The 20,417-nt window shown below is 32.8% G+C and overlaps 1 protein-coding gene across 1 annotated transcript in view; it reads left to right on the top strand.

Annotated features, from left to right (window-relative positions):
* LOC123702702 (T-cell leukemia homeobox protein 2) overlaps positions 1-20,417 on the top strand; it is a 39,471-nt gene that overhangs the window by 6,427 nt on the left and 12,627 nt on the right. The window contains exon 2 of the mRNA XM_045650481.1: positions 12,461-12,689. Within this exon, the coding sequence (XP_045506437.1) occupies positions 12,461-12,689 (229 nt within the window). The remainder of the gene's footprint in view (positions 1-12,460; positions 12,690-20,417) is intronic.

Consider the following 20,417-nt stretch of genomic DNA (forward strand, 5'->3'; position numbering starts at 1 on the left):
GATAAAAGCAGTAGGTAGGTACAATACCTACATACAGCTGCAGCGTACTGCTGTTCATATTCATATTCTTCCACATTCATAATATATAAAACGTTAACCAATACACATAAAACGAACATGCAATGGCCACAATATCCCAATCCATAGCAATCTATATCATTTTTCCCAACCTCTCTCTCATTTCCCCCGGGATGGTATGAATATTGAGATCATGTGAGCCCGATGATATGAGGATAATATTGTCTTAACACCTTATTTTTATAGCGTATGAAAATGTATGGTAATCTGGAATGTTCGATTGTGTTTTTGCTTTTGTTAAGGGTGGTTTTTTGTGGTTACAGGTTGTTTAGTAGGATTCCTACTACTAATATTATAAATGCGAACGATTGTGAGGATGTGTACGTGTGTGTTTGTTACTCTTTCACGCGTATATTACTGAACCGATTACAATGAAATTAAGCACACATATAGAGGTTAACTTGGATTAACACATAGGATAGGTTTTATCCCAGAAATCCCACGGGAACGGGAACATTGCGGGTTTTTCTTTGAAAACGCGGGCGAAGCCGCAGGCGGAAAGCTAGTCTTTATACCTATAAGCACCAATATTTTTTGTTCGGTTTGTATGTTTGACGGCTTGCTTTAAACCACTACATGATGTGTTATTATTTATTAATTTCCAATGCTTTTATTTGATTCTAATCTAATGTAAAATATACATACTTTCGCATTACCTCTTACAGTGTTTTATTGTGTTCTTAATAACGTAAAAATGTCATTGTCTTTATCATCTGCAAAAAAACCATAACATCATCGCGTTAACAGTCATTCACGATAAAATTCCAATAGAAACGCACTCAATACTTTAAAATATGAGCCATAAACTAAGCCCAATGCTGATATATTTTATCAGCAATCCATAACGTGCTAGGTTATAAAAGAAACCATACTTCAAACGTGAAAATATATGAAAGGCCGCGGGCATAGCGCGTAAAATATGATACCGCTACGCTTCAGAAAGATTACATATTCCTACAGAGAAATACAATTTACCGAGGGGACATTTATACTCATTTTGTGTTATGAAACGGTGAGTTTCATAAGTTCTCGTCTTAATTTTTTATCTATAAATTATAAATGGTATTTCAAAAACACCGAGAAGGAATGCCGGGTATTCTGTGATAATGTGTGTATACCATAGCATGATAGCACCTACCTATGCTATTACGATATTTATTAAATACTGTGTCTGCCTTGAAATTGGTAATAGGTAATGAAGTTTTAAAAAATCAATTCAACCATTATGTATACGTAATCTTAAAAATAATGAGTGTCATTTTTTTCAAAATCTAAATTTCATTTGAAATAGCAGCATCAATCAAATTAAGAAACAATCCACTAAAGCCCTTCTCACGCGTTACAAACATACACGCGACATACAAAAATGACGAAACATTTCAAAGAAGTATTTAAATTTAATTTTACACGATTATCCGTAATAAGGCTGATAAGCTGGGTTGCGATGACAACCGCGGGACACAATTTTAATGAGGTCGTGCGTATAATGATCCGTGCGGTCACAAATTGCTTTAGTTCGAAATTTCGTTGCGTGAATGGATTTAATACGATCTTTGTTATTATATTTTGGATGTCTGATATTTGAAATATCGGTACTTATGACCTTTTTTGTTATATTATCTACTATAGAAATAAAGCTAAGGCTGTAAGGCATTCTTTCGTTGTGATCGTGATGAATCTATAAAAAATTGAACAATCTAATAATTAGGTAATTATTTGGAATTTTATCGACCTCATTGTAACTGTAAGAGTTTTTGATAGAAAACTGAAGGCTTTTAAAAATAAAACTGAAAGCGAAAAAGTGAAAAAAGTGAAAAGTAAAGAAAAAGTGAAAGCATATACTTACGATAATTTCACAATATTTGGTGTAGTTTCACACCCGTATTCACAAATAGTACTTCCCTAAGTAAAGCATCAACACTGTGCCAAGGGTAACACTTCTCAGTGCGTTCCATTCATCGAGCCTTTCTATTCATAGACAAAACTTAAGTAATGCTTGGCAAAGCAAACGCACTGCGTAAAATGGCGACATGTGATTGGTCCATTTGTATTGCTAAGTTCATGGTAGAGTTTGACAGGAGTAAATGACAATGACAATCAATTCGAACCGTTTGTTTAGAAACATTGTTCATTTGATTTATCGTGGTAATTTTCAAATAATAAGCTTACACTTAAAATGTCGCAGCACCACGTGACTGGAAATAAAAAAAATAACGTTACGGACGCAATGTGGTCAGAGAAATTTTGTTTTACTATCTTCACAAATTACCTAAGTTTAAACATTGTAATGTTATTACTTTGCTATTATGTATGTAATTTTAACTTGGTTTGATATGGCATATTGACGCCAGTCAACTAAGGAAAACTTAAACGAAAATTTTGAGTGACGTATAAAACAATATGAGTACATAATTGTATTCCAGTTCTAAGAAAATACCATTCACCACGTCGGAAAGGGAACTAATCGTGGCTCTAGTACGAGACCGACCCATTATTGAAGACAAGCGAACTAATTCAAAAAATATTGAATTAAAAAAGCAAGCTTGGGAGGACTTGACTGTTGCCTTCAACTCACAGCCATATATATATAAACAACATCTTTCGAAAATCTATAACGTTTTCTAAACTCTTCCGAACCATAGTAATCAAATAAGGATCTTGAAAGTCCCGTACCACTTTTCTTCTTATTATTGTCCTTTGTTCAAATATCCTATCGTTAATATAATTACGAATTATTCTTCACTGCTATAATCCATTTTGACTTTTGAGGTCGAAAGTAACAACAAATTAAGACGACAAAAAAAATATAACTTCACACGTTTTGTACACGTGGCCTGTTTTTGGTCTACTATGCGTTGTCTAAAGTAGCTAACGAAGTTGCTTAGCTGTGCGTTCAGTTTATCGAGCGCATAGTGCGCTTCACCACTTAAGTATTGTTTGTGAAATGATTTTGCTACCCCTATGCGTCCATGCCTACTATGAGACCTCACAGTAACGTTTGTGAATACGGGTGTCAGTAATGTAAGTAGATTTGTGCCTTGATCGTTTCGTCCTAAAGATCCAAAGGTTTCATAGTCGGCAACAGTCACAACACACAAACTGAAATGAATACAAAATATAAACAATCACTTCTAAATCAGACGTAAATTGTTTGAACGTCACGAATGACAAATTATTTTAAACTACCCGCATTATGTTCAGGTTATTAGCAGGTTATTAGGTTATGCGGATAGTAAAAAATATACCGGCCGAATTGATAAACTCCTTTTTTTGAAGTCGGTTAAAAATAGGCTGATTTATATATTATATACTATTCTACAAAATACCTATTTGAAAGTACCTACATAGTATAAGTACCTTCTTATAGGTACTATGTAGGTACTTTCAAGTAGGTATTTTGTAGTTGTATTGCTACTATGTAATGATAATAATGACAATATAATAGGGATATTGTAGATTTTCTTTATTAACTTTACTGTATGACATTTTAAACACAATCATCACGAACCAATACTTCTACATCCAATTAGATTCAAAAGAACAAACTCTTTTTTCGTTTCAAAACATACATAACATTTTCAGCAGCAATATTGTATGTCTACATCTCAAAGCACTAAAGCGCAATGTCATAAAGCTTTGCCTTTGTTCCAAACAAACGTATGTCCGAAAATGCAACCGATTTTCCAATTGCATCGCATTCGTTCCTGAATATTCCATGAGAGTACAGGATTGAAGCGCGTAGTAACTAACGTGAATTGGTATGGTTGTTGCTTGCAATATATATGAGACTTTTCCGTTGTTTTTTCTGACCATCCGGCGTAATTGTGATATGCGAGTGGTGTTTTTGATTGCGTTCTACGTTGTTGTGTATGTGTTTATTGGTGTTTAAGGGGAAATTTCGATCAAAGTGGAATTTGGTGATTGTTTATTAGATGATAAGTAGTATGGTTCCTTTCGTACCTTCTACTATGTTGGTACCTATTATTACAGGTACCTATTATTTTATATCTACAGTCTACATAATCACTTATTAGTATCTAAATATTATGTGTTTATTATTTCATTCGTATCTTACTAAAATATTAATAAGTTAAAAATAATACCTAAGAAATCAGATTGAGACATAGTAATAAAATTTAGAAACAATGTTCACATGTAAAATGTTGCACCTAAATAAGCTATCTACATTCTACATAACACATAATAAGATTACTCACAAATACATCTTCCAGCTAAGTAAAGCACATTCAAATTGTTGCTATCAATTATTCAAAACAGAAGTTGAATCATACGGGTATATAAGTAACTTCCGAGGTGTAGACAAATGCGGCCATCTGAGTGATGGAGTGACTGGCTCTAATCCCAGGTGACGACTGACTCCAATTAGACGGCAAACATTCATCTTCCCGCCCTCGGTGCAATTTTTTTTTTCAAGTTTGAATATGGAATGGTATCGGCGCGTTGCTTTTTATTTTGTGTGTGGCCAGTTTGTTGCAATGTTTTTAAAGAGTTGCAGAATTAAAAAATAAAATATGCAGATTATATAAAATTATGTGAATTAAAAAAATAATAATAATTAAGCTATAAAGAAATAAAATAATATTTTTTTTAACTGTAACTAAGTGTAAAAATCTGATCTTTTATATGCCTTACTTAAAGAAAAGTCTTTTAAACTTCAAGGTAAGGCAACATTAAAAAGAAAAATTCCCATTTCAATACCAATATGCAAATACAAAAGGAAATAAGTAGGTAGCCGAATGTAATAAATCATAAAATGATACAACGAAACGGATTGCAAGGGTCACAACCCAAGGGATGGTATCATAAAGGGATTACAGAGACGGTTAAACCCTTTCAAACTTAATTTGTTTGTTAATTTTTCTCTCCGTTTATTAGACAAGATTAGGGGCCCATGATTATAAAACAATTTACTTTGATATGATTTTTATTAGGGAATTTTTAAGAAAGTGGACAGATTACGTAATTAAATAATAAATATAGCCTCATATTATTTTATTTATAATAATCGTAAAAGCTTTTTTTTGAGGACTCTGCAATATTGTATAAATAAAAACCTAAGTATAGATATTTATTTTAAGATTAGGTACTAAGATAGAGGTTAAATTAAAGCATTTGTTTTATTCCTGACTCTTTGTTTTTGCATCAGTATACTTTCAACTGCGCTGCGGTTAGATAAGTTGACGCCAATTTACAGCTTGGGTGGTAGAGAAGTAAGTAGGTATGTGAAATATTATAATCTAAATATAGTGGTAATTTTTATAAACTTGTATTGTTATTTTCGGATGAGATGATTTTTAATTGCAAGCCAACAGCAAAGTGAATCGTGCTTATAGAATATAGGGTACCTAGTTTTTCTTTTGCTGGTATTTTTATAAATATTTTGTAGCGCTTTTTGCAGTCTATTGTGTTACAAATAACTTACTAAGTATAATACAAAAAGCTTGAAAAATTTGACATGTATACCGTTTCTGATATCAAAGATCTCCTGTAATACTGAAATGTTTTATTCTATTAATCTATACTAATACATATTATAAAGCTGAAGATTTTGTTTGTTTGAATGCGCTAGTCTCAGGAACTACAGGTCCGATTTAAAAATTATTTCGGTGTTAGACTGTTAGATAGCCCATTTATCGAGGAAGGCTATATTAAGACCAACAGGAGCGGAGCTATGCAGGTGAAACCGCGGAGCACAACTACCTATAGTGGTTAATAAAGATTATTATCTAACTAGCTTTTCGCCCCGGCTTCGCCCGTGGTACCTACATGTTTACGTTTTTTTTCATAAAAACTATCCTATCTCTCAAGTTGGATCGAATGGTGTGCGAATTTTATTATAATCGGTTAAGTGGTTTAGGAGTCCATTGAGGACAAACATTGTGACACGAGATTTATATATATTAGAGAAGATTAATTTGTGGCAAGGAGTGGAACGTAGTATTTTTTTTTGTGATAGCTAGTCTATGCCTATATATAATATAGCTATGTAAAAATGAATTTGAAAGCAGACGAGCATCAGTTGCTTTGATCAGCTAGTTACATACTCTGTACTTATATATATATATATATATATATATATATATAGATATCTCCATGGGCACTATGTTGATCAAACGTGCCATATAGTTAGTAATTATTTGATCCGTTTTCACTTGTTGATCCGGTTGGTATTAGTGGATCCATTGCCACACCACCGTCCGTATGTGGATCCGAACGGAGCCACAAGTGTCACCATCAGTAATAATAATAATTACGTGCTTTTTATACAAATCCACCTTTTTTGCGTTTTAGCTCTTGTTGATCCGATTCAAATGAGCCAATCAGAGCCCACCGAGCTCAGCCATTGGTCGCTTGCGGCCTTAGCCATTTGAAGGTTTAAAGACATTTATTCCCGTTATAGAAACGTATGTTGCCGTTCGCCTTCCATAATTTGTTCGGATCTTCGGGAGGGCAAGATAGCTAGCTCGTCTATTAGGATAGTGGCGATTTGATGTTGAGAATATAATATTTGTATTTATGTTTTTATGTAGCGCTTTGCGGATGAACATACACGTATTATAAAAGTATAATTGTTTTAAATTCATTATTTTAGTGTCGTCGTAGATTTTATTTGTAGAAGTTAAAAAAGGATAGTTTAAAATGATTTAATGATTTTATTTTGTAAAATTTGGAGTGCCGCTAATTTATTTTTGTAAGCTTTCCCCCAGACTTCTATTAAATACATTAGGTGCGGCTTTGCTAACGTGTTGTAGATGGTGTGGCGTAATTTATGGGGTATGCAAGAAGTAATATTACGCAGAGATCTAAGAAGTGCTGATAATTTATTTTTTAGATGGTCGATATGATAATTCCATTTCAGAGAGCTGCCGATTCGCAAATCTAGGTTATTTCTCGTGGGTTTTATGTTCTAATACAACACCGTTAATTTTAAATGGAGCGTATGGCGGAATAATTTTGTTATGAGCTTTGAATTTAGATATATTTATTTTTAGGAGATTGCATTGAAACCATTTATTTAATTCATTTTGTGCTTGCGCTATCATGTCATGTATAGAGGGAACAAAATAAAACAGACAAGTGTCATCCGCATAAAGTGTTAGGTGACCATTTAGCTTTAAATCTTGTAAATTATTAATATAAATTAAAAAAAGCAATGGGCCTAGAATCGAACCATGTATGCCACAAGTAATTGGTAAGGGAATGCTATCGTGGTTATCTATTTTAACTATTTGTGAAATATTTATCGATTTTTTAAATATGATTTCAGCATATCTAGTGCTTTACCATTAATGTTAATGGATGTTAATTTCTTTATTAAAAGTTCGTGAGAAACGGTATCGAAGGCCTTTTTTAGGTCAATAAACACTCCCAAAACTATATTGTTTGTGTCAATGTTCTGTTTCATTTAAATAGTTAGGTCCATAGTCGCTGACAGAGTGTTACTTTTTGGCTTAAATCAGTATTGACGCACTGAAATAAAATTAAATGAGTCTAAATATTTTTCTGATCTCGTGTGTAAAATCTTCTCCAATATTTTTGACAATACTGGCAAAACCGAAATTGGCCTATAGTCACCAGGTTCAAATTTTGAGCCACTCTTATAGATAGGAGTTACCTTTGCTATTTTTAACGAGTCCGGAAAACGTCTTTGAATTATGGCTTGGTTAAAACAGTCGCTTAAGGTATGATTTAATTTTTCTTTGATGCATTCATTTAAGTAATTGCTTTTGTAGTAATACCATCAAGACCTGTACTACAGTTTGAAGTAAGTTTTTAAGCTTATTTATAATTATATATTTTTACTGGCTTCGGTAGGTCTGAACTTATTAGTGAGGTAATTTTTAAAATTTCGTAGTTGTCTTTAGATTTCCTCTCCTCTGAGTTATAAAATGTCAATTCTGGGAAACCAGCAAAAATTACATTTTTTTCGCGGCTCTTTCTGTCCCGTAGTTCCTTGATTAAGTTTTTATTTATATGAAGTTGATTTTTAGACGTAAAACCCGATGAGTTGGCTCATGACTGACTGATTTATTGATTGAAGATTTAATTTCAGTAATTTTATTTTACTCTCACCCTGGTTTATCTGGGATTCTAATTGAGAAATAGTACTCTTCAATAATATGTTTTGTTCAGTAATTATCATACATGCTCATGACTTAATTTCATTGATTTGATTCGTATTTTGGCGAATTAAATTCAAAGATTGTTCGTTGGACGATTTAATTTCGGTAATTTGTGTTTTTACCTCAGAAATGTTTTCATGAATTTTGTTTACTATTTTGTTCATTTGAGCATACATATTTTTCAAGTAATGTACTAATACGGCTCAACTCCGACCGAATATCCTTCATATCATCACTAAATCTGCAATCTTGTTCTAGCGGTTGTTTCCGTTTTCTGTAAGTAATTTGAGTATCAGTTGGCGTAGAACTCGTAGAAAACGAACTTAGCTTCGATAGATCGGGATGCGATCCACCGGTAGTACCCACTGCACCACTGCTGGTTAAACGTGTTGGCGATCTGCGTACACTCATATTTACTCCGCAATGGATAATTTGTGCAGGAATATGAGTCGTCATTTGTTTGACCTAAATCTAACATTTTAATTATTTTATCAGATTGATATCAGAATCAGGGCAAAGGCGAACGCTACATGTCAATAAATATTATGATAATTATCTTGATATTTACTGATGATTCAAGAGGTAGGTTGTTATTTGTAGGATGCATACTACTTGAGAATTATCACCGTCACTGTATGACGAAAGGTTCGTAAATATCTATCTTTTTAGGGTTCCGTATTTTTAGTTTCACAACATTTTCTATTAGTTTCAATTGAATTACGGTCAACTTCTTCAACTTGCATAAAACGCAGGAGATTTTTTGTTAGCCCTAATTTCATATCAATATCATGCAAGTGCATATAAATGGAACAGATCAACATACGACTTATGATTTGGTATATAAAACGGAGTCAAGAAGTGTTTGAGCATTTCAAAATTTGAACCGTTACTGAGTCGAGTTCGTCTAGTCTAGGCGGATTTAGCAATGTATGGAACATTATACCTAACTATAATATGTTTGTGTACGGAGCCAACAAATACTGTAGTGATTACGAAAAATTAATCTACGTTACTTAATATACAGTTTCGTTTTGTCGGATCAAATAAAGCTGTAATTTTGATAATATAAATGGATCTGATCAACATACGACTTTGGATTTGGTATATAAAACGGAGCCAACAAGTGTTTATGGGTTTCTGAATTTCGGCCGTTACGGAGTCGATTCAGTTCGAGATCTTAGCAATAAAAATGTTGAGTATATCAATATCTCCATGAATACGTTTGGCAACGTCGCTGAAATATTTGCGCCGTTGCCACTCCGGGCAAGATCTATGCAACCGGAGTCGAGTAATATGGGGGAAAAGGTGGAGTCGGCAATGCACGGCAGTCGGGCTGGATCAACTTAGTGCCCAAGTTGGTATTTATATATATATATATATATATATATATAAACTATAATGTTTTTTAACAGCATTTAAAAAGACAAGCACTCCACTTTTACTGAAACAAGGGTAAAGCCATAGAAGGTAAAGGAAACCACATAGAACCCAGGCATGAATCATACGCCGTAACACGATTAGGGAAGCGCAAATCTTGTTAGCCCACCCTTTTCCATCCTGATACTGTCTGACGTAAACTTTGAATTGAACAATTGTGTTTGCTCTGTTTTTGGTGCGTTTAATTGTATGCGTAGTTTTTTGTGGTTATGTAAAGCTTGGAATGATATTTTGTCATTTTTAACGGACTTCAAGAAAAAGGAGGAGGTTCTCAATTCGGCCGCTATATTTTTTTTAGGATCAGTCATCAGTAATTCTTAAAAGTATTATTATAATGACCAACAAGATGATAAGATAATAGCTAATTAAAATAAATTAAATCGGACTAGGTTCAGATTTATCTATCTATCAACAGAACAACTAGGTAGTTTTTTATAGGTTATATAATAAACATAATAGATATTATGTGAAAAATCTTGGTTCCAATCGCAAAAAATTACGTTTGCAACATCATTTTATAGATATCTATAGAATATCTAATATACAATTAATAATATTACAGTTTTCAACCGACCTTGTCATTCCCAAAACTTTTTTTCAACATGTTCAACTTGAATTTGCATCGAAAATCTTCTAACCTACCTACAGCTACCTTCTTATATCTAGGAATATATTTATTATTTTCAGACACACATTTAAATGTCGCTCTTCGATTGTTTTTATATAATCTAAACATTTCCTCACCCATATACTTTTAAACGACATATCTAAATACATACCATGTTATTACATGCAGTAACTCATGTATCATGCACAAGCCCCACAATTACTATTTGTGGTCACGTAAAGCTGCCATTACCGTTCGACCAATAAGGGCAGGCTTAATAGGATTCCATTTTTGAAAACATTATGAAACTTCGACACGGAATTCGGTATGTATTTGTCAATTTGACATGTGATAGGGATGTAGATTACCAATATAAAAAGTTGGTAAAACCGTTTTATATTTTTTCACAGAACTTTTAGACCTGAAAGTTTTTTTTTTTTTACTTCATACAATTTTCTTCATTCCTTGGAAATCTGAGCACAAAGAAATGAGCACAGATAACCTCTATACCGTTAATTAATATTCTATATATCGGTGGGTATCCTCAAAATCGAGCCGCCACGTCGTAAAAAGGAGACAAAACATACATACACCTATACCTAAAAAAATTATACTTACACAGTTAACCAAAACCCATTTAAAGTTATAGGTATACCTAGGTACATAATATCATAACAACGATATTGTAAAATAAATTAATATCGCCATAATGACACACGTTTCACGAACAAATTACTAGTGACATTGAATTCAATATCCTGTTTAAAATCAACTCATCTCATGGACGATTTAATGCAAATCAGAACTATTACAATAAACATGATCATTATCTGTATCCAATCGGTCGGTTTTTAATGTTTGAAAATAGAACATAGATAATAGAATATTGGTAATATTTTTAATCTGTTTAAGGCGGAGGCTTTTGTCACGTATTGGTCACGTAGGTAGCGTTTTTCAGTCAATATTTTACTGGTTCATAAAATTATGTTTTAAATAAAACTAAAGGTTGTCTTTCTAGTCTTAGATAGGTTATAATATAATGAACGAAATATTACATGAATGCAATGAATGCATTTACAAAAAACCTTTTTGTATTTTTTTTTTTGCTCTTGATTATATTTTGGATTTTTAATTAAATAATAAATCAAAACAAGTCAACCTTAATCATTATAGAATACTTAAATTAGGTACATGATACAATCATAACGTTCAGTCCATTTAAAAAGTTAAAAACCATAAACAATTACCAGTGTTGCCAACACAAAATTGCCAGTACCATTTTTAAACTTTTCGGTGCCTACGTTATTACGATCTTGCGGTTATCTGTATTCGTTTTATAGCGTTTTCCACGAATAGGCGCGTAATTTAAGATTTAATATGAATGGAGCGTTTTGATTGCATTGTGTATTGCTAGCAATTTAAATTGAATACAGGCTATTTAATGAGATTTTTATTTATTCATGGCGCTTTGTAATACGAGTGTTGTGTCATTAAATCGTGATTTCAATTATAAAGATAAGCTCGAATGTAATCTTGGACTAATTTCTGTAATAGCTACGATGTTATTACTGATAACTTGAGAATGTTTGAATAATATTAGTGTTATATCGCTACTAATAGTTAGCAGGTAAGTTATGTTCGTGGTTAATAGTTTTTGAAATAAATTAGTTTCTTAGTTCTGTAGGTAGGTATTTTACATAAATAATAATAGAACAATGGAAATAAAATATGAATAATCTTTCTTTTTTCAAGTAATAAAAGCATCAAATTTAAAGAACAATTATACGATACGTTAAATCTGAATTTATTGTAATGTAAGTCAATGTATATTAATAAAATAAAATGAGTATTACTGTTATGTACCTAAACCTAAATTGTAATTTCCATTAATAGATACTGTAGGTATACAGTCATTGAAATAATACCCTCTAATACAATAATAATAGGTAGGTAGGTACTTTTTATAAACCAACCCCTAACATTATTAACACTTAAAGGTAGTTCTATCAATAAAAATAGCAAAACAAACTTGGCACATAGGTATATAGCGCTATATGCATCATATAGATATAGGGTGCTATAGTATATGGTTCTGCCCTATCACTTCTTGAAGTTACAAGAAGAATATAAAAGCTCTCAATCCCCAAACTAGAATATGATGTAGGTATATTATTAACATCTCAATTTCTTTCAGCATCATTCCCAATCACACGACGCATCGGGCATCCGTATCAAAACAGGACGCCTCCAAAACGCAAGAAACCACGCACCTCCTTCACAAGAATGCAAATAGCCGAACTAGAGAAAAGATTCCACAAGCAGAAGTATTTGGCGTCCGCTGAGAGGGCGTCATTGGCAAAGACGTTGAAGATGACAGACGCGCAAGTGAAAACGTGGTTTCAGAACCGACGGACCAAGTGGAGGTAAGTTTTAAATTCATTAATTCTACTATTGGGGGTCAATAAGTTTAATTAAAACATGTCATATATTTCTTTTTTATGTCACTATTACAAAACTCGAATATAAATAAAAAAGTATGTATACTTACCCAATTCTTTCACTGTTCTATTATCAATATACATAGGTATTTTTAAAATAAATAGACGAATCGATTTATGAATGACGAACGCATTGATTTTTTTTAATTTATACATTGTCTACTAAAATTTACAAGTAGGTATTTACGATATCATTTTGCCGTGCCTTTAGCCGTGTGAATATATAATGATTAATGACTATCTTCGTATCAGTTCTTTTTCAAAGAAGCAAAAACAAAACGCTCATATAAAACCTCTCATTAAATGAAGCTAATATATTTAGATGTTTTAAAATATCTAATTTGTATTTAACATAATATACACCGAAAAAGGAAAAGACCAGATTCAATATTATTATCACAAGTAAGATTTTAACAACAGTTTTGCATAAGTCCGGTATGACTAATTGACTACCTATATATTATCTATTATCGAGTGCCAAGTTATAATTAATATTTGCTATTCAATTTATGAAAGAATTAAAATAAGGCTTCCGAAATACATATTTCAATAGAAGATAACTAATAGGTAAGTGGGATATAGAGAATAGATCGTGTCGGTTCAAATTTTAGTCCTAATAATTACTATATTTATCATATTTTGCGTATTTTACGTTTTACAATTTTAGCGTCTCGATTCTAAATCTTTATCAATTTTAAATATAATGCATCATTCCTGAAGTTAGAATTGAACATAAAATATATGTTATGACCTTTTATTTCTAACAAGTACCTACCTAAATTTTACTTACTTACCTAATACCTATCCCCGCGATCCTGTAATAAACTCCTATTACATTATTAAAGGTTGCCTGGAAGAGATCGCTGCTTTAGCGATAAGGCCGCCATTTTGTACGTGTTTGTTTGTATGTGTTTTTTCGTATTTTCCTTGTTTTGGTGCAAATAAAGTATTTTCATTAATTTATTCATTCATTCATACCTATATAACGTTATGTAAAAGCTTGAGTAAAAGCGATACTCTAGCCAATATAAGAGAACTCAAATAGAAAGTAGAAACAACTAATTGACACACAACAACAAAAAAAGTCACATGGAATTCGAAAGAACGCTAAAGCGCGGCAAAAACAAAATTCCAATTCTGTGTGAGACAATGCGTTCGTGTTGGTGGCACAGCGATTACCGTCTAATGGACAAGCGCTGTTGTGTTCGCCACAGATAACCCATGCTCGATACGAGCGGCGCCAAGCCACTGCTTTTGTGAAAAAAAAAGAGCCCGCCAGATTGTGCGTGATATACTGGCTGATATACTTTTAATTGTTTTAGTTATTGCTGGTTAATGAAATATAAATAATGTACTTGTCAATTGTTTATTTTTGCAAAAAATTAAACAAGCAATGGTTCGGTCAAACGTGAAAAAAGAGACATTCTTCATTGATATTCTTAATTATTGTAGAAAAATGAGATGAGAAAAAGGTAGAATTCAAAAAAAATACATAAAGAGAGGAATAGTTTTCTTAAAACTGCATATGACATTTAGGTACATAGCACAAAAATCATCCCAAAATTGCCACTTGAAAAAAAGAAGAAGACAAATGCTCAATAAATTCATTAACCCAGACAAAAGCCTATAATACAACAAAATACGATAGTCTATTAACTCCGGCCGATTTATCACACGTCTGTTTGTATTAACCAGCACTTAAATATTATCTTTAGTCCTTGTTTTGTTTAATATTAAAAGTGTTATCAACTAACGAGGGACAAACAACCCTGTGTTGCCAGATCCCTTTGATTAATGTGGCGGTTAATGCTTTTGACGTAACTAGAAATTGATTTTAAATTGACTTAGCTGTTTATTTAATTAACTGAGATGATGCTGTATGGTGATGGTGAACGGTTGTGTTGATTTTGATGCTATTTCTAGAATTATAAGTTATAGTACAATAGGAAGGTTTTCTAAAAGGTTTTAAGGGTGGTGACAATATGATATTAAATGAAAAAAAAGTTACACAATTCAGTAATGTCAATTTCATGTATTTACACTCATAATAGTCTACTCCAAAACATATATTCGTGCTGCTGCGGTAAAGCTATTGCATGCTATGCCTTCAAGCCACACCTCCGCCCGTCGGAGTGAGGAGCGTGAGGTTTTTTCGTCGGAATTTCTCGATTCGGTGTCCGCGCTCAAGGCCCGCGATAGAAGCTATGCAATAGCTTAAAAGCCTAATTTTATAGATCCAATTTAATTCAAGCTGGTTTAACTTGACATGAAGTCAAATAGTTTGTATAACTATACAGAAAAACTATTCCTATAACTAAAACTTGACTAAAACTATAAAACAAAATCTTTGACTTATATAAAAAAAAATTATGCATTACACAACTTTTAAAAACTTTCACATAAAATATTGGCAGTTATACCGGAATGCTAAGCACCGTGACTCATCCATAGATAAAGTCACCAAATTAATTCAATCTCTACGAACAATACATTAATATATTAACGATTTTAAAACATTGAACTTTAAGTCGCGAATAAATATCTGACGGTATTCCATCAAACTGATAAGAAACCAGAAACCAGAAAATCAGTTTTAATTTAATTGCGCTATATCCTTATGGACTATTTATTATTGAAATGTCATCGAATACAGATTAGACACAAATGAAATGGCATTTATAATCTGTGATAAATGAGCCGTAGCATTGTAACTTTTTAGTTCTCTTAGAACAAAGTTTTATGCATAAGGTGTTAGGTATTAGGAGATTGTATACACTAAAGCAACTAAGATAGAAGTACCCTCAATTACTTTACAAATAATTACATATTCATTATTAAATAATTGATGATTGGTTGTGTTGACGTACTAACACAGTATTTTTAGAAAAAAGACAGCTGAGACCTGCTTTTAAATCGAGACTTATCTTTAAAAAAAGCTGTTATCCTCATTGATACAATTTTCCAAACTAGTGTCGATATTTTTGTTACAAAAATCAATTATTAGGTTTCTATCTATCTGTCAAAAATAATCTAAATCCGATCAGCTGCAGCGGTCCAAATAATAATAAAAAAACGCAGCAGATAGCATCCTATAATTCATTCGCATTAAAATACTGGTATTGATAAGTGCATTTGTATGTATAATATATATATTAATCCTTGAATGCAGTTAAACATACAATTAATAAAATATACTATAATATAAGCACAATACAGATAATACAAATTATCTAGACACATAATATCTACTAACATCGATTATACTATAAACCTTAATAAATAGAGGTCTCAGATACAATGCTTTTACTCCTTTAGTACACCGACGCGTTCGCGTGCGGCAGCGAAACATCGAAAAATCTGTCAGTACTATGGCAGGATTTCGCATATGATATGTCTCACTCTAGCACATAGATAGATGAAATAGTTGCGTCCTTGTCAGTATAGTTTCGCAAGGAACTGCGAAATGGCCATTACACAGACGCATTGCGAAACAGTTGCGAAAACATTGCTGTGTACTACGCCTTTTTGGTACACCGACGCATTCGCGAGCGGCAGCGAAAAAACGAAAAATCTGTCAGTAGTATGGAAGGTTTTCGCATATGATATGTCTCACTCTAGCACATAGATAGATGAAATAGTTGCGTCCTTGTCAGTATTGTTTCGCAAGGAACTGCGAAATGGCCATTACACAGACGCATAAGTTTCGCTAGTGAAGTTTCGCGTGAGTTTCGCATCGCATAGCGTCCGCTCGCATTCTGTCGGTGAGGACAGATTTTCGCGTCCATGGACAATGATATTATATAGAAGTGATATAGAAATAATATATACTAGCTTCCGCCCGCGACTCCGTCCGCGCGGATGTCGGTCTTCGCGTGGATGGTTTATTTATCCATTTTGAATACCTCTGATAATAACATCTTATAAATATCTATTGGACCCAATTCCCAAATACGGCTAGGCCTATAATAATACGCAACGTGTGTTCGTGGTTCTACGGAACAACGTCTATGGATAAAACTGAAAAAATGAAGATTATTTTTTTTCTACGTATTTTTCCAGGATAAAAAGTATCCTATTTTACGCCCAGGATAATAAGGTATAATTATACCAAGTTTCATCGAAATCGAACCGCTAGTTTTCACGTGATGCCTTCACATACAGACAGACAGACAGACAGACAGACAGACAGACAAAAATTTTTTTAATCACATATTTGGGTTTGATATCGATCCAGTAACACCCCCTGCTATTTATTTTTTCAATATTTTCAATGTACAGAATTGACCCTTCTACAGATTTATTATATGTATAGATATAGACAAGAGGTACCTAGATACAGGTCAATTAAGGAAAGCTGGCATGTTCACAGTACTCACACTTATGCAATTTCACTTACAGTATGTTCAAAAATAAATGCGATTCTAGTTTCATTTTAGACTTGAATTGTAAAATGGGTACGTTGTAGATAAATATATTATGCAAATATAATTATGAAAGCTCTCATAATTTACCTATAAAAATTATACTTTAAAAGTAAATCAATTGAAGAAGTTAATTATTTATTCTAATAATAATCAATTGGATAAAAGTATTAATAATCATTCAATTATCAAATAATAATTAAATTTCAGGTCATAAAAACAATACAAATAACACGTGCGCTCACTCCCAACACACGGATGGTTGTTTTGATAATGATTTAAATAACGGACGTCTTCTGCAGTTGCATAGCAGTCTTGTCCTGACTTTAGTCGAGTAAAGATATCTAAGAAATATTATATTTGTAGTAAGTACGTAATACCTACCAATACGCGCTAACAAATATGTGTTGTTTATTGTATAATTTTCACACTATTGGTTTTAAACTCAAACTCAAATATTTATACAATTAGACTTCTTCTAGAAGCACTTTTGAATCGTCTTAGCAGTTTAACAGTTTTAACATTTACCACCAATTCAGAGAGCAGTATCTATAGAGAAGAAGAAGAATCTATTTAATCATACCTAATCGTAATCTTCTACTTCACTGAAACTCTCATCGCTCGAAGAACTCGCCGTCAGTAAATGAGTCAGTGTAATTATCTACTTTTGGTTCTAATTGAATATATTTTTCCTCATGTTCTCGCGTCTTTCTCCAAACGTCACTAAACATATCCAGACTAATATGGCATTTGCTTCCTTTCTAAATAATTCTTCCACAGTTTTCAAGTTAAAGTTCACATTTTGTGATGCTACTTTCCCTTTAATTATGCCCCATAGTAACTCTATTGGGTTGAGTTCTGGATGGTATGGTGGAAGGCGCAATACACTATGTCCATGATCTTTGAGGATTGCATCAAGTAAAAATTGTGTATAGTTTGGCTTATTTTTTTTAATAATGTGATAACTCTGATTATTAATTAGTTATTTGATTTTTGAAAAAAAAAATGCCGATTTTAGTCAAAATTTATATTTTTCTAATAACAAGATCCTTATCATCCAAATTTCCACCTTGGTGAGAAAAATTGACATTTCTAATGAAAATGAACAAAACATTAAATGATTTTATTAAATACTGTAAAATAGTCTATAATTCTTCCATTTACTGTATCACAAAATTCTTCATAGATTTTTAGATATTCGTACTACACCAATTACATCACCCTGTATTTATAAACAATTGCAAAATATGACACATACATAGGCCGGGAGATACTGACACAAAATTTCGGGTCATTTGTAACAGAATGGCGGTTCTACAGAGGTCTTATTACGCAATGACTAAAAGAAAAATGATGGTCAGAACGCTGGTACCGGCGGACTAGTCGCGTGGGCGTTAGTCGAACTCGTCGTATAAATAGCGAAAGTCAAACGATTTGTAACACAAACATTTTAGAATTTACCGATAGCCCATAAAAAAGATGTAGTCCGCCGGTACCAGCGTTCTGACCATCATTTTTCTTTTTGTCATTGCGTACTAAGACCCTTCTAGACCGCCATCCTGTTACAAATGACCCGAATTTTTGTGTCAGTATCTCCCGGCCTAACATGTGCAATGTGTAAATGTGTTGACGTTCCAGCTCTTCTTAATATATCAATACGCCACCAACGTGCCAAAATGCCAATTGCCATGGCAACTATTTGTTTATTTATATACTATATTGTGATTTGTGAGTATTATAATAACGTATCTATACATAAAATATCATTGGCCATGGATGCCGAAAATACTGAATTATTTTTGCATTCTATTCGAGATTATCCCGTATTATACGCAATTGGACACGCAGATTATAAAAATACGTACAAAAAAGAGGTAGCATGGAGAAAACTTCAAGAAAAGACTCTGATAGATGGTAAAAAATTTATTGTTTATATTTCATACATTTTATGTTTTTAATTTTCTTTGAAATAATTTACAAATTGTGATCGAACATTAAGCGCTGCTAAGTCTGCCCTATGTCTATTGGCATGCATTGGTACGAATGCTCCTAAAGTGTCCGAAAATTGTTTATTTTCGTATGTGTATACTGCAGCTTTAACAATTTTAATAGTATTATTCAAATCTGTTTCAAAGGGCCTCAAGAATATTCTAAATTTTTGTGCTAAAATGCCAAACGCACATTTTACTACTACTCGTGCCGTACTTAATGATTTATTAAATCTTTTTTTATCATTGTCATTCATTGCTGCGTCTCTTGTCTCATTAGAAAGGTTTCTAATTTAAATCTTCAATGAATACATGTGGTGTAGTCTGTTTGAAACCTGGCAAAGGTTTTGGAGCTGGCAAATTCAGATACCGTCCACTTTTTAAAAGCTGATAAAATGATGAGTTCTCAAATATTGTAGTATCGGAATCTTTACCATAATTATGATCCTACATCTATGTAAGTAAATTTGTAATGTGGATCAACTATTGCCAATAACACAGTAGAAAATCGTTTTTTATAGCAATAGAACAGTGAGCCGCTGTTAGGTGGAAATTTAATAACAATATGCTTGCCGTCAATACTCCCGAGGCAATTAGGAAAACCCCATTATTATTTCCAATCATGTTTTAGTAGAAGGAACCGGGATGTACTCTGGCTGTAGTATTTTCCAAATTTGTTCGCATACTTGAGTTACTATCTTTGAAACGGTGCATTCACCCAAACGATAAGAAAAATATATTGTTGTATATGTGTCACCAGTTGCTAAAAATGACATTGACTGAGATGACATTCTGAAATTACGTCTACACCTGCAGTCGTCAAAAATGACAATGGCATATCAATGCGAAAAAGTTGCGAAACATTGCTGTGTAGGTACTAACGTTTCGCTGATATTTCGCTACGCTGTAGTTTCGCAGAGATTCGCTGCCGCACGCGAACGCGTCGGTGTACTAAAGGCGTTAAGCCTGCCTTAAGATAAAGACGTGACAAGTCGCTATGATATATCGATAAAAGAGGTTGGGCGCGTAACCCGGTATCGATAATAATTTATTATAAAGGATGTTTGTATGTACGATAAATTAACATACAATGATGAACAACGGTACATATTTTCTAGTGATAAAATTAATTGAACTTAATATAACATTTTGAGTGCTGATTTCGTCTGTCAAAAATATTCTGCAAAATCTCTAATCGATTACACGAGCATTACATACCTACACGTTGACTAAAACACTTAGCC

This window comes from Colias croceus, chromosome 24 (assembly GCF_905220415.1).
Source record: "Colias croceus chromosome 24, ilColCroc2.1".
Classification (NCBI taxonomy): domain Eukaryota; kingdom Metazoa; phylum Arthropoda; class Insecta; order Lepidoptera; family Pieridae; genus Colias; species Colias croceus.